Consider the following 24,717-nt stretch of genomic DNA (forward strand, 5'->3'; position numbering starts at 1 on the left):
CCGACATGGACTTGACCATGACCTGAACTAGAAAGAAAATGTGCCTTCCCCCTTAGCTGTTCCTATATTTCAAACACACCTGCTACCCCCTGCCCCTCCCGCTGGGAGACAAGTCCCAACGCCCCCGGGGCCCAGACACAAGGGTAGCTTCCTCTCCAGGCCCTCCTCCAAGCAGGTCGTGCAGCCCACAGACTGGAGCTTCTCTGGGGGGCTCTGTTCAAACACGACTGTGGCCAACACAATAGGGGAGAGAGGGAGCAGAGCAAAGCTTTTTCAGAGGACCGGAGGCCGGGAACTCGCTGTCTCTGGGAGAAGGGAGTATGCCTGGTGGACGGCTCTGCCTGGCCCGCGGCCAGCTTCCCGCCCCATGCTGGCGCAATCTCAGGGGCAACTTCTTTCTCCCACAGGGGAGTTCTCGTCTTGCACCAATGGCGTTTGAACTGAGAGCACGGGAGGGGCCGAGGCCCCCGGGGGTGCTGGGAGAGCCTCCCTGCTCTGCATCGCAGGCCGGGGCCCCCGGAGAGTTGTGCAAGGCACGCGGGCCGGCTGCTGGGCGTGGAGGACGGCTCCCAGGGCTGAGTGTGCCAGGGTGTGGTGGAGCCGGCCCTCCGGCCCGCGGGCAGGGCGGTGGCACCCAAGATAAGCCAGGGCCTGGCCGGGAGGGTGATCCCAGGCAAGTGTCGCTCAGGCCAGTGGTAAGTCACCTCGTTGGAGCGGGCGCGAGGCGTGGCAGGTGGATGCTGCGTGCTTCCCGGGAGCGCTGAGGGCTCCCCTCCCCGGTGGTGTAGCCCATTTGCCCTGACATCAGGAGGAGCTCAAGCCGCGGCCTCCTGCCCGCCACGACTCAGGGCTGGGGCAACATGAGCCGGTCCAGGCATGTGGGCAAGATCCGGAAACGCCTGGAAGAGGTCAAGAGCCAGTGGGTCCGGCCCACCAGGGCCGATTTCAGCGACAATGAGAGTGCCCGGCTGGCCACAGACGCCCTCTTGGATGGGGGTCCTGAGGCCTACCGGCAGGCGCTCAGCCAGGAAGGTGAGGTAGACTTCTTGTCCTCGGTGGAGGCCCAGTACATCCAGGCCCAGGCCAAGGAGCCCGCTTGTGCCCCGGAGCCCCCAGGAGGGGCAGAGGCAGGCCTCCGGGGGATGGACTCCCACTCCCTGCACTCAGGCACCTACTTCCCCGTGGCCTCGGAGGGCAGCGAGCCGCCCCTGTTGCACACCTGGGCCTCAGCCGAGAAGCCCTACCTGAAGGAAAAGTCCAGCGCCACTGTGTACTTCCAGATGGACAAGCACAACAACATCAGAGACCTCATTCGCCGCTGCATCAGCCGGACCAGCCAGGTATCCGTGGTGGGGCCTGTGTCCCCTTGGCCATGGGGTGGGGGGAGGAATGGTGCTGGCGGAGGAGGAAGAGGGGGGTGGGTCCTGCTCTAAGGCACGGAGTTCAGACGACCGGGTCTGAGGATGGAGTCGGGGATGTTATTCTCTGTCTTGCCCTGGATCGCTGACTTTCTGATCCCCCCGTCACAGTCCCCGTCCAGACCACCCCTACCCATCACTGGAACTCCTGCAGTAGCTTCTTGCCTGCCCCTCGTCTTCCATCTTGACCCCCACCCACCCAGTCTCCCTGTTGTAGTAGAGCACTTATTCTATGCTTCAAATCTAACTTGGTCCCTTCCCTGCTTAGAGCCCTCCATGGCTCCCAATTGCCCACAGTGGGAAGAGCAAAGTCTTTATGGCTCACAACCTCTCCAGCTCCTCTCCCAGCTCCTGCCACTCAGTCCCGAGGGACCTGCAGCCTCTCCAGCCCCCCTTGCTCTGTCTTTGGGGCTTTGCATGTGCCGTTCCCTCTGCCTGGGACCCCCTCACCTTCCCTGCTTTTCACCTGACGGAGGCCTACTCCTTCCTCAGGACGCAGCACCCACGTCCCTTTCTCAGGAAGGCTCTCCTGAACTCCCCCCTGGCTAGGCCAGGCGCCTCACCTCTGTGCTTCCAAATGAAGGGGCCAGTCCGCTGAGACACACGCTTGTCCCTTGTCCTCTCAGACTCAGCATAGACCTGTCTGCCCACAAATGACTGGGCAGCCCCTGAAACCAGCTGGTGGTCAGACAGAAGACAGAATAGGCAGAGAGAAGGTTTTTCCGCAGAGTATTTACGTTTTAATAGATGACTTTAGAAGAAGAAAAATAGGGGCACCTGGGTGGCTCAGTCGGTTAAGTGTCTGCCTTCGGATCAGGTCATGATCCCAGAGTTCTGGGATCGAGCCCCGCATCCAGCTCCTTGCTCAGAGGGGAGTCTGCTTTTCCTCCCTCTGCCCTTCCACACCACTCATGCTCTTTCTCTCAAATGAATAAATAAGATCTTTAAAAAAAAAAAAAAGAAAAGAAAAAAATATTTCATGACCGGAGCTTGGCCAGTAGAATTTCAGGCACGGTGAAGGGCATTTGGTTATCAGTTCTCCCATCCGGTGGCTTCCCGCTGCAGCTGGGGAAGGGGCAGAGGGACTCCAGCAATCCCCTGGCTGAGACCTCCCCTGTCCCCTCCTCCCCACCCAGCGAGGCTTCCCTCCCTCTGTGGCCCTGAGGCCCCTGATATGCTTTGTTTCACCAATACAGCATGTTACGAATTTAAGACAACACTTAAAATCCTGAAGATTTCACCTGAAGTAAGAAGGTGGCAACCCCCTCTTTGGTGGGTGAGTCCCCTTTGCCACAGTCCCCACCACGCCCTCTTGTCCCAGGCCTTGATGAGCTTCCCCCACTTTGTTTTCTTTCTTTTTTTTTTTTTAATATTTTATTTCTTTATTTGACAGAGAGACACAGCGAGAGAGAGAGAGAGAGAGAGAGAGAGAGAGAGAAAGAGAGGGAAAGCAAGCACAAGCAGGGGGAGCAGCAGAGGGAGAGGGAGAAGCAGGCTCCCTGCTGAGCAGGAAGCCCGATGCGGGGCTCGATCCCAGGACCCTGGGACTGTGCCCTGAGCAGAAGGCAGACGCTTAACGACTGAGCCACCCAGGCAACCCCCACCCCCGACTTTGTTTTCTCTCAGGCCCCTGCAGGCAGAGAGTGTTGATAGTCTTCACACACACACACACACACACACACACACACACACACACACACGGGCTCAGGGGTGACCTGTCCCCACAGAGATGCCAGGGGGGCTGGAACCTCGTCATAGGCTGTCCACGGAAGCAGGCTGTGACCCTGCCTCCCCACTCAGAGCCAGAGGGTGGGTAGGTTTGCATGTTCCCCCTATGGCTTCAGCCTCCTGAGAGGAAAACAAACAGAGTTCCGTGTTTTCCAGACCAGTTTCCACTACCTAAACTAGCAGGAATTCTCCCTCTTTCCCTCCGTGCTCGCATTCCTTTATTCCCCAAAGCCTAATTCATAGCCGGGCCCTGCACCCAGGATGGCAGAGCAGAACCAGAGGCCTCCCTCCCTCTGCGGAGCTCCCTGCCTCTGCCTGCCCATTAGGGGAGGAGAAGGAGACATGGGGTGGGAGGCAGCCCTGGGTGTGAGCAACCCTCTGTGCCTGCGAGGGGAGGACAGGGTGACTAAGGCAGGCTTCACGGAGGAGGGGGCCCCTGAGCTGAGTCTCAGAGGCTGAGTAAGAGGTGGTCAGGCAGAGAGGGAAGGGAAAGGGAGAGGGAGTCCAGGCAAAGGGCAGGAGGTGTAAGAGGGCTGGGTGTCCCGCCGGTGGGAAGACGTGCCATGGAAATGACTGGCAAGAAACAAGGAGGTTTTGCTCAGAGCTCTCTAGAAGCAGGAGGCGGAGCAGGCCATGCTGGACCACACAGGAAGCACCACAGTGGGGTGGGAGGCAGAAGGGGCCAGAAGGACGCGTGGGCACAGGCCCTTACTGTGCTTTTGCAGGAAAGGGAGGGCAGGCAGAGCGAACAGCTTAGGACTGGCTGGTTGGAACAGTGTCAGCAGGCTCTGGGCTGTCGGTGGTCCCTCGTTGTCCAGGACCTCCTCCACCCTGCCATTCTCGAGGCGGCAGGGTTTCCTGGTCCGGAGGAGCTCCCATCTGTCTGGCAGGGGATGAGGGACTCTCAGCCAGGATTCGAAGTCCCCACAGGATGACCCTTGCCTATGGGTAGAGCTCCAGAGGACCAGCATCCCCCTGGCGGGGCTCCTGGGTCTCTCTGCAGCTCAGATTCCCAGAGCCGGCCTGCCAGGCTGGGCTTCCTCCTTCAGCGAGGGGTTGAGGAAGCACTTCCTTCTTCTCAGCCAACCCCACCCCAACGTGCTGGCCCAGCGGATTGGCCTACTTTATTTCTTTTTTATGCCCCTAGAGGTGTCAGCACTAATTTTAATCCTTTTCCATACCCTGGACTAAAGCATGTTTACATGGTGTTATTCTAACATGATTCATACTTGCTCATAATGCATATAAAATCATAGTCATATTTTCACTACAAACAAGAATAAAAACCTTTGCTTTTTGCACCTGGTTTCATTTATATTATCTGGGCTCAGGGTTAGATGCAGCTTGAATGATAGCTAATGTTCTATTTTTGAGCAGTGTTTTATCGGTAAAGAAACTGAGGCCCAGAGAGGGTAAGTGACTTGTCCAAAGGCTCTCAGCTCATCACCAGTAGCACGGCGGCTGGAGCCACAGTTCCCTAACACCCCGTAGAGCACTGTGGCCTGGACTGTGTGTGACCCCTCCGTATTAGTGTCCCAGGACTGCTGCGACAGTTACCACCCCGCGGGTGGTTTAAAACAAGAGATATTTATTCTCTTGTTCCGGAAGCCAGACCGAACATGAAGCTGTCAGTTGGGCCCTCCTTGCTCTGAAGTCTCTGGGGGAGGGTCCTGTCTTCTGCTTCCAGCTTCTGGTGGCTGTGGGCGTTCCTTGACTTGTGGCCGTCTTACTCCACGCTCTGCTTCTGTCTTCATGTAGCTCCCCCTCTTCTCCCGGTCTCTCCTCTGGGTGTCTTCTACAAGGACACTTGCCATTGGATTTAGGGCCCACCGGATAATCCAGGATGAGCTCATCTTGAAAGTCTTAATTGCACCTGTGGAGACTTTTTCCAAGGGGGAGATCACGTCCACAGGTTCTGGTGGACATATCTTTCGGGAGGTCGTCATTCATCCCACGACACCCTGTAAGGTAGCACGACCACGCAGGGGACTGAAGAGGTTATGGGCTTTGAGTCAATCTGCCTGGGAGCCAATCCCAACAGGAGGCCAACAGGATAAACCTAGACATCGTGAGCCTGTTTTTCCAAGCATCCCTTCAATCACAACCTGGGGTTATTTGCAAACATGGCCCCTTCTCTGTTCAATCTGTCACCAGCCCTGTCTCTGGGAAGCAAGACTCGCTGGAACACACCCGGGGAGGATTTACTGACCTCCCGGGGAGAGAGAAGTGTCCCTTTCACCTATACCACCCTCAAGGAGGACACATTTCTCTTCCGGCAGAGAGGGCCTTGGTTGCTGTTGATACCGTAAATTTAAATGTGCAGAGACAATCATGTGCTGACAGGGCCACGGCTCTAAAGGAGCGTGGCCTCACTATTTCAGCATCTTTTCTGACTTCTAACCTGGGCAGTTCCCTCCCCTGTCCGGACAGTCACATCATCTGAGCAGCAAGTCAACTCCACGTGGGTACCAGACATCTCCTTGGTCTGTTTCAATGACCCTCTTCTTGTCCTGGCTACTTCCCAGATGTTGATGGACAATATATCTACGTATCTGTATATACATATATATCTCTATATTCCATATACATAATTACTATATATACTATATAGTAATTATTAGAAAAATGGTGGAACGTTATTACAGGTAATGTTGAAAACTGCCGTAGTGCCCAGTCCAAACGTGACTGCTCGTTTTGGCTTTGTCCTCGCTTATGTGTCTACACACCACTTTCCCTCACTGGCAATCATACCGGATGGACCATCATTTCGTGCTCTGTTACCCTTTTTCACCAAATTCATTCATTGCTAATACATCTGTGTCGAGCATGGATCATACAGCAGTTTTGCTTCAACATTTTACCACATCTCAGTTTTTATGTGATAATTTATAATTATCATTGCTAATGGCTGCCATATCCACATGTCGACGTGCCACGATTTGGGTATTAGGACAGACTTTTGATTGGCTGACAGCCGTCTAATTCTGCTCTAATCCCACTGTGTGGGGGTCCCCACCACCGAGCAATTCTCAGCCACCAGCTGGGTGTCCCAACCCAACCCATGCCAGTCCCAAGCTCAGACTGGAGACTCCAACGACCCCCTCCTTGGGCTTGATCAATCTGCTAGAGTGGCTCACAACAAAGAAACATTTCACTTTCTAGATTACCAGTTTATTATAAGGGGTAGAACTCAGGAACAGCCAGATGGAAGAGATGCACAGAGCAAGGTATGGGGAAGGGCATGGAAGCTCCATACCTTCTCTGAGCACTCTGCTCTCCCCAAATCACCAACCCGGAAGCTCTCTGAACCCATCCTCTTGGGTTTTTAGGTAGGCTTCAGTTACACCACGAATGATTACATCATTGACATTGGCAGTTGATTCAACCTCCAGCCCCTCTCTCTTTCCTTGGGGTAGGGGGGTAGGAGGGACAGAAAATTCCAACCCTCTAATCACTTAGCTGGTTCCCCAGGCAACCAGCCCTCATCCAAAAGTCACCTCATTAACATAACAAAGGACCTTTATCTCTCCGCTCTCACCACTTAGGAAATTCCAAGTGTTTTAGAGCTTGGTGCCAGAAACAAGGACAAAGACCAAATATACATTTCTTTTTATAAATCACAATACCGTGGAAAACAACCCCAAACAAGTCTAAGAAGAGGAGCATGCACTGACATCTACAGTGGGAAAGTCAAGGGCAGGACTGACTTCCAAGCATGACTGAAACTAGATGTTCGAAGGATGCTGCTGGCAACGTGCTTGGTCCTGCTTCCGCGGGGGCTGACTTCATTTTCAGGCAGGCTGTCCCCACGTGGCGGCAAGACGGCTGCCAGCAGCTGTAGCTCCTCCTCCCCGAGCTGAGCAACCCCCGCTCCTTTCCCCCAGGCCCTCATTAGAATAACTTAGGTCATGTGAGCAGCCCTGGGCCAATCTCTGTGGCCAGCGGGGGATGCCGTGCTCTCATTGGTCTGGCCTTGGTGATGTGCCCTCCCCGCGCCCAATCCGACGCCGGGCAGTGGCCCCGCCCAAGCCACGTTGCTTGTGGAGAAGTGATTGATTAAAGGGAGATTGGCTGGCAACAGGAGGGGTGGGTCCTTGGCAGGCGGGCGTACACACGTCTCCGCCTTTTGCTGGATTTCTAGGGCTCTCTGCGCCCCTCCCCAGGATGCTGTTATGATAGAGGAGGACTCCCTTCTGCGTCCCACTGGGGCAGCTCAGCCTTGTCCAGTCGATCTGTAGGGTCTCCACGGGGATCTTGTTCGAGGCAGTATTGCGTGGCTTAAAAACATTTGAAAACCAGGGGCCATAGAGTGCCTTCGAGCTCCACATGGCTGAGCAGCCGTGACGTTGAATCCATCCCTCAGCTCTGAGCCTGCCTGGTCACTTCCTGTTCTCCTTTCCCCCTCCTTGTGCTCCTTCTCTGCCTTCGTCTCCTTCCTCCCGTGCATGCCGCACTCCAGCAGTGGGCCGGGAGGCCGGACGGTCAGTGGTTGGGCTGGACAGATGGAGTCAGGCGGAGGCCTCCCCTCCAGCTCTGTTCCCTCGAATGCTGCCCTGGCGAGCCCCCCATCTCACGCTTTCTCCTCCAGGCCAGCAGCAATGGGAACTGCTCTCTTAGGGCCACCGGGACTTGGGAAGCTCTGCTGAAACCAGTTAGCACCTGGCCCCTGACTCTTTTTGTTTCCACCCCTCTGCCCTGGCCCAGGTCCTGGCCATCGTGATGGATATGTTCACGGATGTGGAGATCTTCTGTGACATTCTAGAGGCGGCCAACAAGCGTGGGGTGTTTGTCTGTGTGCTCCTGGACCAGGGAGGTGTGAAGCTCTTCCAAGAGATGTGTGACAAAGTCCAGATCTCTGACAGCCACCTCAAGGTAGGGGCCCCCAGTGAGCATCCAAAAGGGATTTTGTATTAGGATAGGATAGCTTACGCCATGCTAACAGACCCCCCCCCCCATCTCAATGGCTTAATGTAGTAAAGGTTTATTTCTTGCTCAAAGTCCAGCGTAGGACAGACAGCCCTCCCTCATCCTGTAGCTACACCATAAGGAGTACATGGCCTCCCAGATGGCAGTGGTAGGGAGAGAGCAGAGGGATGTGCAGGACCTGACCTGGAAGAGATTGCCTTCCCTCCTGCTTACAGCCTCATGAAGATACACGGGAGCTGGGAACTGAAGGGGGCCCCTGGGTGTCTCGTGAGCAGCAATCTCTGCTGCACATGCCTTTTGTCCTCTTGGCTGAAGAAACCCCGTGGCCTCACTTCACAGGCCAGGGCAGCATCCACGAGTCAGCCCTGACGGGAAGCTGATCCTCTTGGACTGAACCCAACTCCCCGCTGACTTCCTTCTTCTGGCAAGGAGAAAAGAAACCCAGAGATAAGGGTTCATTTAGTCATGTCAGATTTAGGGCAGCTAACTCAAGGTCCGATGTAAAACCACCCAGTGTTTATGAGCAGGCTCCGAGGAACAGCGGATGGGTGGGCCCCTTGGTGACCCTGCTCTAGCTCGGTCAGGTCAGCCTCCGGGAGACCCCGCCGTCCTCCCTTTCTCCTGCGCGTCCCCTCCTCACTGCCCGGGACGCAGCTGAGTTCAGGCACCTCCCGGAGAGGCAGGCCTCGGTCCTGGGCTTACTGGGTCTGCTTGACCAGGATCACACCTCCTCAACAGGAGGCCATCAACAGAGGTGCAGAGAGTCAGCGCAGGCCTTGCCTCCGTGGCCCATGCCGGCCACGCCTGCCAGTCCTCTGTCCCCCAAGGGACGGTGGGATGCAGCCCTCCTCTTAACGTGTCACAGAGCTTATGGAGGGGCTGGGAATCGCTGTTGGAAGCATTGTGCATCCCCTTCCCAGAGCCTGCCCAGCCACCAGGGACATTCAGGGGATCCCAGCAGTATCCTACCTTTCTGAGATACCCGTGCTTTACCCACCTTTTCATTTCTCCAGCCTCCCAAGGGTTCTGGCTGAGGGCTGGGGCAACAGGTTCCTGGGGGCAGGGGAAGGGACAAACGGGGCCATGATTTGGGTTGTGGACACACCTTTCCTTAGGAAAATCTAGGGTCCACTGAGGTCTCCGCAAAGGTACCCCCTCCGGCTGCACTTCCCTCTGACCAGCTTGGGGTCAGGGACTCATGTCACTAAAGCCACTTAAAGGGCAAGGCTGGGCTTGCCAGGACTCTGTGGTCCCTGGGAGCCTAGATGGAGGGCTCCATGGACATTAGGCCCTCATCTTTCTTCTGTTTGCCACTTTGTTTAAATTCTACCATCTCCTTTTTTCTCCCCCCTTCCCCCGCCATGACTCAAATAATGTCAGGACAATGAAAAGAATTTAGAAAATTCAGCCAAGGGAAAAATAAAAATAGCCAGTGAGCCTATGAATAAGAGATAACCCCTGCCTATGTCTTGCTGAGCATCCTTCCAGATGTTTTCCTAGGCAAACGTGTATCTATCTATATGCATGTAATTAGTGAATGACGCCTTGACTCTCCTTCCAACAGAACATTTCCATCCGGAGTGTGGAAGGAGAGGTGTACTGTGCCAAATCAGGCCGGAAGTTCGCTGGCCAAATCCAGGAGAAGTTCATCATTTCGGACTGGAGATATGTCCTGTCGGGATCGTACAGGTGAGCACTGGGTTTCACCTGCCGACGGCTTCGAGGAGGCCAAGGCTGAGCCTGGTGCAGAGCACCCCCAGCCGCTCAGGCACTTACCCCTCCCAGCCCCGGCCACGCTGGGGCTGCTTCACATACATGAGGCTGGAGGCAGGACCAGCCTGGGCAGAAGGGGGACATCTGGACCCTTCGTGGAGGGGGGCGGGGGGCTTCAGGGTAGAGAGGCACTTCCAAGTTTCCTTGCAGATTGCAATAGGACACAGAATCTTCTTTTTCCCTCCTCAGCTCTCTCAGGCGTGATGGTAAAGCTATGCAATTTGTTTTGGGCTGTGTGTGTGTGTGTGTGTCCTATTTTATTTTCAGAAGTGTGTCCAAATTCCATGGACCTAAGGCTGGTGCTAGGGACTGGCCGTGGCAGCAGCCTAAACTAGGAGTCAGACAACAGAGGTTCAATTCCTGGCTCTGTAGCTTCCTGGCTGGGTGACCTTGGGCAAGTCACTGCACCTCTCTGTTCCTTCATTTATTCGACAGCTATGTAGAGACCCACGGGTACATACCAGGCATGCTTCAAGGCTGGGGTGCGGCTCTGGAGCTCCCATTCAAACCAAGGAGATAAACAACAGCCAGTCGTGGCTGGTTGTAGAGATAGTCGGTAGAGCATGTGACTCTTGATCTTGGGGTTGTGACTTCAAGCCCCATGCTGGGTGTAGAGATTGCTTAAAAAAAAAAAAAAAAAAAAGAACCAGTACAGAGAAGAGACAGTCTGTATTTGCCCTTGTGGAGCTCATCATGCCGAGGTGGGGGTGGGGGAGCTTGCCCTTGGTAGGGGCAGAAGGAAGCAGAACTAACCTTGTTGAGCTTTGTGTCAGGCCCTAGGCCAGGTGTGATTAGACCTTTAGGAAGGATTTAATCATGACAACCCTTTGAGGGAAGCATTATTCTTCCAATGGACAGATGGGGGAACTGAGGCACGGAGAGGGTAGGTGATTGACCCAGGGCCACCAGCTTCCTTGACGAGGATCCCCAGCTCTCCAGCGTCTTCTGGGCTTGTCATCCTGATAGGGGAGGTGCCAGGAGGCGGGGGCCGGCGGGCTTGAAGACATGCAGGGCCATTCCCAAGAACTGAAGAATCCAGCTCCCGGAGAGAGGGCAGGACAACTATAACCTGGTTTGCACTCAGCAGTCAAAGGTGATCTGCTTGCCAGCCTTGAGGACGATGCTTCTCCCCGGGTCTCTCAGGGTTGTCTCTAGTTAATACAAAACACAAGTCTCCATCCCATCTTTCAATGCAGCTGTCCCTGGGCTTCAGATATTTTGGCCCTGGTTGTAGACAGTTCTCCCAAACTAAAGAGCCCTGTCCACATCTTTAGCTGAGGGTTGGGGCTGAGGGGGGGGGGGTGTGCATTTCAACATTTAAGCTCTTGTCTTAAGACAAGAAAGTCTTACCCCAGCATAGGCACCACGCCAGGTGCGGGGGACACAAAGCTTGTCTCTGTTGTCAAGCAACATGGGTAAACGGCCACAGAGCGGTGTGGTGTGTGCTCTAAGATCAGCATGAGCTAAGAAGTTGCCCTGGGGCCAACCAGGAGGGAGCTCCGGCTTCTGCTGGCAGGTACAGGAGGTTGGTGCCTTTGGGGTTGGGCCTTGGTGGGCACAGCATGAGAACCTAACTGGCCCTGATTCCTTTCCTGCCCTGACCCACACTTCCATCTCTGAGCTTTCTCTACCTGGAACAGAAAGATTTTTAAACACAAACCAGATCAGATCACTTGCATCCTTAAAATCCTTCCATGCTTGTCACTGCTCCTAGTAAAGGAAAAAAAAAAAAAAGTCATGCTTAGCATGGCCTCTGTCTGGGCAGGATTCTCCTTCCTCCCCAGTATGCTGTGGCCACACTGTGTTCCTCCAGGTCTCTCATGCTCTTTGAGGCCTCAGGGCCTTTGCACTTGCTGTGTATTCCCTCTGCTGGAGAGGTCATTCCTGCTGTCTTATCCTGCGAACTCCTTTTCTTATAGTTTCCAGATCATCTCCTAGAGAGCCTCTCTGTGGACTTGTTTAGCCAGGATTGTAAACATGACGTCAGGCCCTGGATTGGGTCTGTTTTCTTCTCTGTTGTGTTCCTGGCATGAAGTACAGTTCATCCAGTGCCTGAACATTATATATGACCATAATATTTGCTGAATGAATGAATGAATGTCCATGTAAGGTCCTGGCCATCCAGTGTAGCTAGAGGAACAAAGTGTTTTCAAACCCTGTGCATCATTATCCATTAGCAGGATATGAAATCAATTTAGTGGATGATGCCTGGAATTTTTTTTTTTATAATGAAATAGGATAGAATAAACATACTGAGGGCACACTGAGGTAAGGAATGTTCTGAAAACTGTTGTGTGGTGATGTATGTGTTTGTATATGTGAGTAGGTCATGTATTAAATATATTTCTCCAAGATTAGCCATGATAAGTCTGAAGAAGAACAGGCAGGGGGGACTTGCCAGAGATCAGGACGCCTCGTGAAGCTGGAGTCATCATGACAACATGGCATTGGATGAGGAGCAGACAGACTGACAGATGGAACAGAGCAGAAAGCCCAGAGACAGGCCCACCCATGATGGGGCATGTCAGAGCGGTGGGGAAAGGAGAAACTGGAAAAAAAAATAATTCTCTACATGGAAAATTAGATTCCACTTCATACATACACACACACACAAAAAATCACCTTCCGATAGATTAAAAGGCCTGATATGTCAAAAACAAACTTTAAAACTCTTAGTAGAAAAGAATAAATGAATATCTTTTAGACCTTAGCATAAGGATTAGGTGTCTTAACACAGACACCCCTCTTTTTTTTTAAGATTTTATTTATTAGAGAGACAGGGAGCCAAGCAGGGGGAGGGGCAGAGGGAGAAGCAGGCTTCCTGCTGAGCAGGGAGCCTGATGCGGGGCTCGATCCCAGGACCCCAGGATCATGACCTGAGCTGAAGGCAGACGCCCAACCGACTGAGCCCCCCAGGTGCCCCCAGACACCCCTCTTTTGTGTTAAACACAACACAAAAAAGCCTTGACTCTAAAAGATTGCTAAACCCAACTACATTACGATGAAGAACTTTGGTTCATTGAAAGATAGCTGAAAGAAAGTGAAAAATCAGATTACAGAGTGGGAGCAGGTTTTCATGATGCCCTGACAAGATTAGTGTTAAGAACCACAAAGAACTCCTGTGAATCATAAGAGCAAAGCAGCACAAGGAAGAGCAGGTGGGAGGCGGGAGTGGGCATTTCAGCCAGGAACAAATGCATGTGAAAACATGAAGGGGTGTTCTGCATTATAAGTGACCAGAAAAATGCAAATCAAGGCTAGAACCGGTTGCCATTTTATACTTTTTCAAGTAGCAAAAAAAATAAGACTGACAATACCAAATGCTGGATGTACAGGATCTTTTCTTTTCTTTTTTAAAGATTTTATTTATTTATTTGACACAGAGAGACACAGTGAGAGAGGGAACACAAGCAGGGGGAGTGGGAGAGGGAGAAGCAGGCTTCCCGCTGAGCAGGGAGCCCGATGCGGGGCTCGATCCCAGGACCCTGGGATCCTGACCTGAGCCGAAGGCAGATGCTTAATGACTGAGCCACCCAGGCACCTCATACAGGATCTTTTCTACATTGATGATGGGATTGCAAGTCAATACAGTGACTTTCAAAAGAGTTTGGAATTTTCTCCTAAAGCTGACTATTCACCTGGTTTACAGTCCAGCAATTCCACACCTAGGGTTATTTCTAAGAGAATGAGTCCACGGGACAGTAAAAGATGTGTAAGAATGCTCGTTATAGCACTGGTCACAGCAGAAATACTGTTGAAGCAATGGGAATGCTTGTCAATGGAAGAATGGATGAATAAATCATGATCTAGCCACTGGTGGAATATTATACAGCAGTCAAAAATGAATGAGGGACAGCAACCAGAGATAACTTGGATAAATCTTAGCAATATAATATTAAGTGGGAAAAAACCCCAAATATTACATATATGTTAAAAACAACCAAAATATTTTCTTTCCAGAATACATAAGACATTTTTTTAACAGAGAAAGGGAAGTATGGGAACTATGACACAGGATTTGGGGTGATGATTCCCTCTTTTGAGGGGGACCTGGAAAATAGGTTGCTGGGAGGGACCATATGGTTAGATGCTAGCTTTTTATTTTAGGTGGTGGGTTTGTTGGTGCTTATTACGTTATTTAAAATAACTAAGTAAATAGCTACAAAAATTAAAAGGGGCCAGGAATAGACCAGTCATGAGAGATTGTGACGAAGTCAATTCCATGTACTAAGGGCCAGAAAGCAATAGATATGATGTGTATTTCCTACCACGGGTGGTGATAAAGTATAAAAGCTAGGGCATGGAATGAAGGCCACGCAGGGTGTGAAGGAGGGGAGACCGGGACACCAAGGGACCTGAGGGGGGGTGCAGAGGCCCCTGGGGTGGAGGGCAGAGAGGGCGTGGGAGCCTGAAAAGTCTCCAGGGCACCCTTGGACCTGTTTCGTTGTGTAAAGCACACAGTTGCTTGGCCTAATCTAGTCTGATTTCAAACAACACAGGGTGACTGACATCTTAGTGTAGCCAAGAGTCCCGCTGTCCCCACGTTTGCCGCCTTCCCTGCCACCTGGCTGGCCCTAGGCTCAGCATCAGCTGCTCACCTCTCTGGGGTGTGTGGGTGGCTCCTGGGTGGGAGGTGAGGTGTAAACAAAGCCTCATTGTTCTTCCCAGGATTGGCCCAGCCTTGCTTGGGCCCCACCGTGCCTCACAGAGCAGGGACTCTGCAGGCTGGGCTGGGCTGGAGGAATGGGGGGGGGGGGGCGCGGCTTGTCATTCCTGTTCCTGCGGGCCTGCCTTGTGTTCCCTCTTCCACCTCCCGAAGAGCATGGGATTCTCCCTCCCCTCCCACTAAGGAGCAGCCCACGTTTTGCAGCTGTCTTCCCCAGACCCCCCCTTTGGTTAGAAGAGGCAGGGGTTCCCACACTTCACAGGGGGCTTCAGCAGCTAGGGGACTCATCAGCACAGAGTTGGGGACACTGGGACTCAGCTGTCGCTTAGCCGTTTTGGGCTTCAGCAGGGAGAGGCGAGGATCTGAGCACCAGGAGGGAACCCTGAGGCCAGAGATCCAATCTCGTGTCTTCACTGTTCACCTGCAAACATTTGCTGGCTTCTGCGCCACGGTCTTGCCATCCGTGAAGGGGGTACCAAGGTGGCCCTCCGGGGGTTCTGCCGGGATGAAATGAGCAGGCCAGAGGAGCGGAGGGCTAACGTTGAGTCGTTCCCCCCAGCCCTGCAGGAGCCCACATCCCCCCACCCCCCCCCCCCCAGCAGGAGCCTCCCTGGTCCCACCCGTCACTCTCCTCCTCCCCTGCAGCTTCACCTGGCTCTGCGGACACGTCCACCGGAACATCCTCTCCAAGTTCACGGGCGCCGCGGTGGAGCTGTTTGACGAGGAGCTCCGCCACCTCTACGCCTCCTCCAAGCCGGTGATGGGCCCCAAGTCCCCCAGGCCGGTGGCGCCCCTGCAGCCCAGAGCAGGCCGCAGCCCCCCGCCTGGCCGCCTCAGTGGTAGTAGCTGCTCAGCCAGCGACCACACGTCCTCCGACCCCTTCAGCAGCGCCTCGACGGGCAGCAACCCCCAGAACCAGAGTCGGCCGGCGGCGTCGGGGCCCAGCAGTCCCCTGACCCCCAGCTCCCCCCCGCCCCCCAGGCTGCGGCCCCACCATGGCCCGTGGGGGGCCCGGAGCCCACAGGCGCACTTCTCCCCGAGGCCCCTCGCCAGCGCCCCAGCTCCCCGCAGCAACCTCAGTGCCTACAGGCCCACGCGGCAGCAGCTAGAGCAGCTTGGCTTGCTGCCCCGGACGGTCCACATCTGGAGGCCATTTCTACAAGCCTCCCCTCATTTCTGATGGGTCGCATCCCCCCAGCAGCCCTCCCAGGGCCGGGGCTGGGCATGCCTGGACTGTCTGGCCCAAGGACCCCACCTCCATGACTAGCAGCTTTTGAACTTGCTTCCCTTTGGACTAAAAGTGCTTGGACAACATCGTTGCCTGTGTTTGTTCCCAGGCCTGTGACCATTCACTTGCCAACACCCCCCAGTCCCAGGGGTTCCCTCTCTAGTTTGGCCTATGGAGCACATTCCAGAAAGTTCTAGGGAGGTGGGGGGTGGGGAGCTAGAGGACAAAAGCATGAAAATAGAGTCCTTTTCTTCCAAAGAGCAGCCAGGGCTTTAATAATAATGTTTCCTGAATCTCTGTAATATAAGAAGGGGCAGATGCAGCCCAGGTTTCACATATGGGTAAACCGAGGCACGAAGAGGCAGACTGTGGCTGTGACCAAGGTACTCCTGTTTCCCAGTGCCCGGGAATGGCCCACTCTACAGAAGGTATGGGAACATTTCGGGATGTTTCTGGGAAGGGTGGTAAAGGCATAGTAGTGAGGTATCCCTGGGGCCGGTGAATTAGGGATAAAGCCCCAGAATGTGCCACTCTAAGTAGTGTGGGGTCGGTTGAAATTGTAGCCCCCAAGGATGGGGCAAGCCAGGGTGTCTGTGGGATGGAACTGGGCCAGGCGGTTCATCAGCTCACGTTCTGGCTTTGGGGAGCCTTGGGCTGGTCTCGAGGTCCCTGAGTCTGGGCCAGTCCCAGGGGCTTGTGTTGTCAGGATCTGGGAACCGCCCTGCAGCAGCGCCCAGGGCAGCCCGAAGCAACCAGGAAGGGTTCGGCATTGACCTTGCAGCCCCCTTGCAGTCAGAGCCGGGGACTCCATCTGGCTTGTTGACACCTGAAGCAAGGATGCTGGGCCCTCACAAGCCCCATCATTCATTCACTGTCAGATTCACAGTGCGCCCTCTGTTCTGGAGGTGGTCCCAGATCTTGGGGTACAAGGAATACAGCAGGCACAGGGAGGGCCAGGCAGCCCAGTTTGGGGAGGTCAGGGGACACTTCCCAGAGAAGGGACAGTTAAGGAGGCCTGATGAACAAGGGCATTAAAGGTGGAGGGAGGGTTGGGGCCCAGGATGTCCCAGCCTGACAGAAGTAGGCACGGAAGCCCCTCAGGCATCTTCCTGTTTCTGTGACCTCCCCCTGCCACCAACTCACCTCAGCAAATGTCTTCTCGTCGCTCGTCTCTGGCTCAGCAGCTTTGCCTTTGCCATGGAGGGCTGGGAGGACAGAGCCCTTCCTCCTGTTGGCTTCGGAACCCCAACAGCTCGTGGCATCCCAAGTCACACTCTCCAGAGGGTTCCTCCCTTCAGCGCATCCCCGTGTTTGTCCAGTGTTTGGCAAAGGCAAAGGCGTCTTTGCTTCTGTTTTCTTTTAAATAGCATTCCTGTCCTCATTTCACTTTTTTCCTCCTTAGTTCCTGAAAGTCCAACAACAGCAACAAACCCTTTGGTTCCTGAAGGTTCTTTAAACCCCGGCCCTGATGTGCTGTTTTCCTGCTGACGGCCGTAATGAGGTTAGAACAGTTGGGTGCTGCTGAAGGTTCTAAACTGGATTCTGCAGTCTGCTGAGAAAGCTTCAGGAAGGTAAAGCTTGCCCGGGACCCAGAGCCCCCAAGGCCTGCTCTGCCTCTGCCTGCATCTGGCTTAGTCTGAGTGGAGCAGAGCAGCCCTCGGGCCCCCAGGCACTCTCCACCAGCCAGGCGCCCCACTGCGGCCTTCTGACTGGCTCACGGGTATTGTTCCTCCTCCTCTGGACACTTTGTCGTGCGTGTGACCCCTGCCTGCTGGGACGTTAGCTGCGGTTTGCTGTGGCTGGAGGACTAGGAGCAGAAGTGAGGATCACTTCCAGGCAGAGGCTTTAAGAGCCTGGGTGCAGCTGGCCATGCAGGAGCATGCCTCAGACGGAGCCCCCTCCACCAGCCCAGATTCCTGAGAGACTGTGGTGAGCAGGACCTCCCACTTCTTCCCACCGACCCCGCCGTGGAGAAGTAGCAGGAGCCAGAAATAAACCTTTGTTGTGTAAGCCACGGAGATTTGGGGTCATTGATGACCGCATCATGAGCCAGCCTAGCCTGATACAACGTTAGGACCCGCTCACGTGAGGCTGGGCCGTTCCTTTGTGGGACTGGATTCCCAAGGGCCCCCAGCCCTGGGCTCTAACCCCAGATGCTATTTCCACCAGACACTAGGAGGGTTTTACACACACAGCAAGGGGCTGACTGAAGAGCCAAACAAATCCTTACCCAAGTTTCCAATCCTCCCAAACCCGATTTGCCCCGTCTTGAATTCTGCTCTGGGCTAGAATCACACCTGTAGCTGCCTCGGCAGCCCTGCTCGCTGGGGGCCATCCTGAACATACATCCTGCTCACTGGGGGCCATCCTGAACATCTCTACCGCAGTGTGAAATTCCACAGCAACAATGGGGTGCCCACCCGTATGTGCTGACACCATCTCAGTGCCAGGCAGAGACCCAGACTCACCTCTGTCCGGAGAACTCCAAAGTCGGCCGAGGCACCAACACTCACCTGAACCACCACCATGAAGAACATGAGAGAATGAGAGAAATAGTATGATTGAGTTGCCCGGGGTGGAGCGGGGACGGATGGATCCCTAAACCCCACACCAGGGATTAGGGATCACATTATCCACACGTGGGATTATCCGCCACCGGCTGCAAGTGTTGGTCCCCCAGGCCTCTCCTAGCAGTTATCTGTTGTGTTCATTTGGTCCTCACCAGACCCTGATCTCTCATCTCCCAGTCTGCACTGAAAGAGCCGGGAGGCCAAGGACACTTTGCTGGCCCGAGGGACCCTCACCTCGGGGCCGGGCTGGTCCCAGCGCACAGCGAATGCCGACTGACTGGTCAAGGAGCTTTGCTCCTGCAGGGGACACGAATACTCAGCGCGGGCGACTTCTCTCCCCGGCCCTGCTCGCACCTTGGTGTGAGCCCCCTGCGTCCCTGCCTGGAGCGCCAGAGCCTCATCTCCAGGCGCTTCATCTCTGGACCTGGTCCAAGAAGTTGTTGGACACAGAGCATCTGTCATTCACTTTCTCAGCTTCCTCCTGAGGAGCGTATGTGTGTCAGAAAAGCTGTCAGCAGGGAGTATAAACACCACAGACACACCCGCACGAGCCCAAGCACAACCTCCTTTTTCTCGTGCTCGCTGGGTTTGGACTGAGGCAGACGTGGTGCGTCCCGAGCTGCTCCGTCCTTCTCTCCTCTGCAGGGCCTGGTGACCAAGGGGGTCCGTGCGCCGCGGGGCCTCGCAGACCTAGTGACCGAGCGGGTCCTCGGCCGCCGGGCCTCGCTGACCCGACAGCCTTCAGAGGACGAGGAGGCTGACCCTCCCGAGTAAGGGAGCATTCCTCCTGCCCGACTCTGCCTTTGAACTGCGACACGGGTCTCGCCTGCCATCAGACTCCAACTGCCACACTGGCTTTCCCTGGGGCTTGAGCCTGGAGCTACACCCTGGGCTCGCCCGGGGTCTCCAGCTTGTCAAGTCGCCCCGCGGCCCGCGGGACTTGTCAGCTTCCATAATCACAAAAGCCAGCTCACGTAGTCCATCTCTTGTACAGGCAGGTGGCAGAGATATGGGTATAAATTTGCACGTTGTTGGTCCTGTTGCTCTAGAGGGTTCCGACTTGTAACAGATTTGGCGCCGGGCGCTTAAAGGCCTAGTCTGCAAATGCAGCCCCAGTCTGAGGTACTGGGTGAGGGCTTCCGCATACCCCTTTGCGGGGCGGGGGCGGGGGTGGGGTGGGGGATGGTGCGGTGGACAGAGTCCAGCTGTAACGGGCCTGGCCGGCCCATCCGCCCCCCCGCTGCCTGCCCCCCGTCTGTCCCCTCGGCGCTCCTCTCCTGCCCTGCTGCGGGACAACGGACGGCCGAGTCAGCTCAGCCGGGCCTCTGGAGACGGCCGTTCTCCACTCCGGCTGCGTCTCTCCGCCGGCAGGGCCAGGGGCTCGCTTCGGGCGGCTGCGCTTCGAGAACGGCACCCCCCGGCTTCCCGACTTGCAAACGTGGGCGCGGGTGAGCTGCTCTCGCGGGCCCTGCGGCGCTGCCCGCTGCCGAGGGGCGAGCCCTGCACGGCCGTTCCGGGAACCGTCCCTGCGGCTCCGCGTGAACAGACGTCCGGTTCGCATTTCCTTGCGCAATTATTCTAGCCCAAGTCCTGGGAGGCCAGCCTTGGTTCCCACGCCAGAAGGGCCTGGAGTCCCGTATTTCTCCGCCAGTTGGGCCCTTCGGGGGTGGCGGGAGCTGGCGGCCCGTACGGATGGAAGCAGATGTGGCCCCGGCTCGGAGAGCTTATCGTCAAGAGCCTCGCGGCCTCTAGCGCTTGCATCTTGCTAACCTGTGGTTTGCTGGGTCTGAGAGTGACCTGGGGGGGGGGGGGGGGGGGGGGTGCAGGCCTGTATGGGGGAGACAGGAGCGGAGACGGGAACGTGAGAAGCCGTCAGCCATGCGAAAGGTGGGAAGAGTGTGCCCGACGGCCGGCAACCGCTAGCTGCAGTCAGCCTCATTCCACGTGAAATGGGAAGCCCCGAAGAGTAGCAAACTCTGCAACAGTGGGAATTCCCTAAGGCACTTGGGACATCTTGGGTATCCTGAGGCCACCTCCACCCTCCATGTTAATGCTAATATCCGGGGCTTTCCTAGACCCCAAAAACACATATTGCATGAAGCGCAAAGACTTTAAACATTTGGAAGTAAAATCAGATTTATCAGTCCAAAGCATAACCCTAAACCAGCCATTCCCCTGCTCAAGAACTTTCTATAGCTGGTATTTGTCCCCTGAGCGAAGTCAAACTTTTTACTGTGGCATCAATGACCCCCCCCCCCCCCCATAATTTTATGCTGGCTCACCTGCCCGGCCTCACCACCCATGTCCCTTCACACCCACTCACCTGGATGACCAGCCTTCGTGTCCTCCAGGCCGTGGCTCTTTTCATCTCCCTACTGAGAAACCGGATGTGCTTGCCTTTCATTCCCCACAGAGCCTGCTACAATCTTTCCCCTTTCCAAGGTCCAACTCAGATGTTTCCACCTTCCTGAAACTTCTTTGAAAGCCCAGCCTTCCTCTGTACTTCTGCAACACCCAGACCTCCCTCCTGCCCGCTATCTACTACTCACGTGGATGTCCCCTTACTTCTGCTAGAGAACGGAAGCTCTTGAAAGCAACTGCTGCATTTTTGATTTGATACCTTCTACAATAATGTTCTATCAAGGTTTTAAAAAGGAAAGTGACATATAAAAGAAATAGCCTTCTAAGAACAAAGCCTTATTCTAAAACCAAGATTGAAAGGACCCAAGTGGCCTGTCTGAGGATTCTTTGGTTGCAAGTAACAGAAACTGAAACTACTTCAATAGATTCTAGTAGATTCTAGCAAGATTCTTCAAGATTCTAGTAGTAGAGTCAAGCAATCAACTTAGGACCACAAACGTTATAGCTTAAAACAACACAAATTACCTTACAGGTTTCTAGTTCAGAACTCCAACGTGGGTTTCACTGGGCTAAAATCATGGCGTCAGCAGGCCTGTGATCCTTCCTGGACACCCTAGGAGAACACCCATTTCCTTTTCTTTTCTAACTTCCATAGGCCACCTGCATTCCTTGGCTCATGGCCCCTTCCTCCATCTTCAAAGCCAGTAGCATAGAATCTCTCTGACCCTGACCTTCTCCTTTTGCCTCCATGCGATGGCTAACTTTATGTGTCAACTTGACTGGGCTAAGGGATGCCCAGATAGCTGAAAGAACATTATTTTGGGTGTACCTTGAGAGTTTCTGGTTGAGATTAGCATTTGAATTGGCGAACTGAGTAAAGAAGATCACCCTCCCCAATGCAGGTGGATATCATTCATCCCACTGGAAGCTGGAATGGAACAAAAAGGCAGAGGAAGGGCAATTTTGCTCTCTCTGCTTGAGCTGGGACATCCTTCTTCTGCCTTTGGACATTGGCCCTCCTGGTTCTCTGGCTTTGGGACTCAGATCAAGACATACACCATTAGTCCCCTGACTTTCAGGCCATTAGACTTCTCAGCCTTGAGAAGTGGTTGAGCTATGAGCAGGTAAACCTTCCGTCCTCTTTCCAATTAGTTAGAGTCATTGAGTACAAATATGGCAGCCAGGTACCCACCTGTGTGGGTGAGAGGGTAGTTCCCAGAGATAGGGGGTGGGGAGGTTGTTAGCTCAAGGGCTAAGCAGACACAACACTGAAGCTTTAGGTGATGAAGTCACTGCCAAGGAGGGAGAAAAGGACAAGGGTGAGTCCCAAACAGATGCCAGTCCTCTATCTTCTCTATTATAATCCTATATATATATATATAAAAAATCCCATTTGGGAAAAAAAGCACAGGCACTATGAAATTTAAAGGGGGACCTGAGCAAGTCTGGGATCAGGAACATCTTGTCTGAGGATGATTCCTGAGCTGAGATCTGTAGGAAGGGGAAGCTGATGGCAGGATTGGGAGATGGCAGGGAAGAATGTTCCAAGTAGAGGTAACTGGATGGGCAAAGGGCTTGGGTGGGAAGGTGCTTGGAGTCCTGGAGTCCAAGGACATGAGAAAAACCAGTGAGTTGGGGGGGGGGGGGGGGGGGGGGCCAGGGCCAGACCACGCAGGGCCTCACACACAGGCTTCATGAATGAGTTGGGAAGTCACTGCCAGACTGAAAAGTCTTTGTAAGATCCTTTGGCCACAGTATGAAGATTGTAGAGGTGTTAAGAGTGTAAAGGAAAAAGGACTCTCACCAGTTCAAATACCGGGTACAAACTCCTCCTTGGGAGAAAATTCTGAAGGCAGGCCTTTCGGGAGTCTCAAGAGGCAAGAATTGCCCTTGGGTCCCACCCCACCCACCTGGAGTGTAGTCACCTCTGTGGTTCACCTTTGCTCACCTTCCCAGTGATTCATTCATTGACAAGAGGGTGGAGTGTCTAAGTAGACAGGCCTGAGATTTTTCTTTAGCATAATCATTGTTCAGTTAACGCTACCCTTCACCATCTGTGCTGGAAATGACCAAGATGACGTGTGTAATAAAACTCTGAGGTGCCCGGTATTCCTGAGTGCTCTTTCCTGCCCAGCATTACAGCTAAACATCACACTGCAGGCTTCTCACACACGTCACCACATTGCTGCCAGGAAAGTGAGGTGGGGCAGGTGTGCGGGAAGATTCCCGAAGACCACTCAGGCAGTTTGGGACAGCACAGACGATGGATCTGGGAGGACAGCCAGATGGCTGAAAGCTAAAAGCATGGACAAAGTTAGAAGGGCACTAGGATCGAGATGGGAAGCCAAGCCAGACTAGAGGGAAAAGGGCATTTCTAGGAAGCCTAGACTAACAGGAGAAAGGGGTTTAGCTCCAGAAGGAGAAACAGGCAGGGTGCTTCTGCCTTAGCACTGTGTTGGATCTCCGGGGGATTAAACTTTTGTGCCAACAAAATGAGATGCTGGCCAGTTCAGAAATTCAACAAATATTTCATGAAATGCCAAGTATTCTGCCCTGAGGATACCGATATGAAAGACAGTCCTAGTCACTGATTTTACAAAGTTTAAATTCTATCGTGAAAAACAAGCAGGCGATTACAATAGAGTAGGTAAGAACCAAGATGCAAGTGAAACAGTGAAGGAGCAGGAAAGAGGGAAACCTACTGCCACCTGGAGGTCAAGACTTTTGGGAAGCTGTAAGGAAATGGAGACCTGGAAGGTGAACAGCATCAGCCCTATGATGGGGGGTGGGGAGAGGTGCCAGACCAAATTGCCAGTGTGAAGGCCTATATGCAAAAGCTATGGTGCCTCTAAAGCTGGGGAGCAGGGAAGGAGGGCGCCTGGGAATCAGAGGCTCTATCGTGAAGGGATTGGCAGTTCGGGCTCTATCCTGAGGGGCCATTTGCAACTAGACCATAAACTCCGAGACAGAGCCAGTGTCTCCATGGCAACCACACAATGCTTGTCACGTCACAGGAGCTCCATAATGATTGTTCATGACTCCGTGAGTGGATGGAGGGCAATGGGGAGCTGTTACGAGGTTTCCATACTTTTTAATGATTCCTAAAAATTACGGTGTCTATTAATCATACCAATCTTTTGTTTCACATTAGAGATCAATGACAACTTGCAATTACTAGTCAGGCTATCGTAGGTACTAAAAGAGCAGTCAAAACAGAAACAGAATCAGACGTTTGTCTGTTTTGGGAAGGGGCCTGCAAAGGGGTGAAGCAGCAGGTGAAGTAGAAGGGAAATCCTGAGGACCTGCTTCTTTGCCCAGGGCTGGAATTCTTTTCCCTCTGCTGAGAATAAAAAGCTGTGTGGGACAACACTTGAGGCAGTTTTTGCTTGACTACTAAATTCCACTCCTCATGAGGGAGCTCTTCCATTCCAGACGATGTGAGTAAGGTAACGGCCTTCTGTATCGAAGATGTCAGAGACTGTGACTATAATCCGTGTGTCTGCAAGGACAGGACCATCACCCTGCAGGACAGTGGCCCGCGGGCCTCGTGTTTCTGTGCGTCTGGTGAGCAAGGCACTAACCGCCCTTCGTTCCAGACTATCTTTTCATCACGATGTCTGCAGAGCAAACAGCCTCACAGGAGAGATGGCGTCCCCCTCTGCAGCACCAGGCAAGCGTGCTGACTGCTGCCCAGTAGAGGAGGCCCGAGTTTCTAGAATGCAGCCCACTCCATGTGCACTCTTTCGTTTGGGCCCATACACAAACTCTCAGAGCCTTCGTAGACTTTGACACACCCTTCTCAGAAATGGTTTACTTTTTACATTTCAATATTCTTGTTCTTTCCTGATGAATTTACCTGAACAATGTGGATGGATACTTTTACTGCTAATTGTAACACAGTGCCTGTTTTTAAAAAATAATCTAAGAGCCTCTTTTATTCACTTTCCCAATAGATATTTCCTAAAGGGAGAGTAGGTCTAAGATAAGTGAATGGCAAAAGTCTATAAAGAAAACAAAACAAAAAATCAAGAAACTGAACACAGTAGA

General features: G+C 53.8%; 1 protein-coding gene and 2 long non-coding RNA genes across 5 annotated transcripts; 1 reads left to right on the top strand and 2 right to left on the bottom strand.

Moving 5' to 3' along the window:
* Positions 1-488: 488 nt before the first annotated feature.
* On the top strand, positions 489-19,352 carry FAM83A (family with sequence similarity 83 member A). 3 transcript variants are annotated; one of them, XM_035011852.1, is made up of 5 exons: positions 489-1,340; positions 7,851-8,018; positions 9,637-9,761; positions 15,157-16,167; positions 17,142-19,352. In XM_035011852.1, the coding sequence occupies exons 1-4, from the start codon at positions 861-863 to the stop codon at positions 15,689-15,691; spliced, it is 1,308 nt and encodes a 435-aa protein (XP_034867743.1). In that variant the 5' UTR covers positions 489-860; the 3' UTR covers positions 15,692-16,167; positions 17,142-19,352. The 3 variants fall into 3 exon arrangements, with proteins under 3 accessions (XP_034867743.1, XP_034867744.1, XP_034867745.1); XM_035011853.1 differs by lacking the exons at positions 15,157-16,167; positions 17,142-19,352 and adding an exon at positions 10,812-10,972 and having other exon boundaries at positions 496-1,340; XM_035011854.1 differs by lacking the exon at positions 15,157-16,167 and having other exon boundaries at positions 498-1,340.
* LOC118015176 lies at positions 8,121-10,383 on the bottom strand. Its single transcript, XR_004680550.1, has 3 exons — positions 10,307-10,383; positions 9,070-9,125; positions 8,121-8,493 (listed from the first exon to the last, which is right to left on the bottom strand). It is a non-coding gene; the product is annotated as an uncharacterized LOC118015176 (long non-coding RNA).
* Positions 10,915-15,360, bottom strand: LOC118015175. The gene is made up of 5 exons (XR_004680549.1): positions 15,163-15,360; positions 14,933-15,008; positions 14,444-14,580; positions 11,506-11,555; positions 10,915-10,996 (listed from the first exon to the last, which is right to left on the bottom strand). It is a non-coding gene; the product is annotated as an uncharacterized LOC118015175 (long non-coding RNA).
* Positions 19,353-24,717: the final 5,365 nt, after the last annotated feature.

The sequence above is a fragment of the Mirounga leonina genome, unplaced genomic scaffold (genome assembly GCF_011800145.1).
Source record: "Mirounga leonina isolate KUSES-001 unplaced genomic scaffold, KU_Mleo_1.0 Mir_165, whole genome shotgun sequence".
Taxonomy (NCBI): Eukaryota; Metazoa; Chordata; class Mammalia; order Carnivora; family Phocidae; genus Mirounga; species Mirounga leonina.

Coding starts and splice junctions, on each gene's coding strand:
- FAM83A (XM_035011852.1), top strand. CDS start 861: ATGAGCCGGTCCAGGCATGTGGGCAAGATCCGGAAACGCCTGGAAGAG. Junction 8,019..9,636: donor TCTCTGACAGCCACCTCAAG/GTAGGGGCCCCC, acceptor TCCTTCCAACAG/AACATTTCCATCCGGAGTGT. Junction 9,762..15,156: donor GTCCTGTCGGGATCGTACAG/GTGAGCACTGGG, acceptor CCTCCCCTGCAG/CTTCACCTGGCTCTGCGGAC.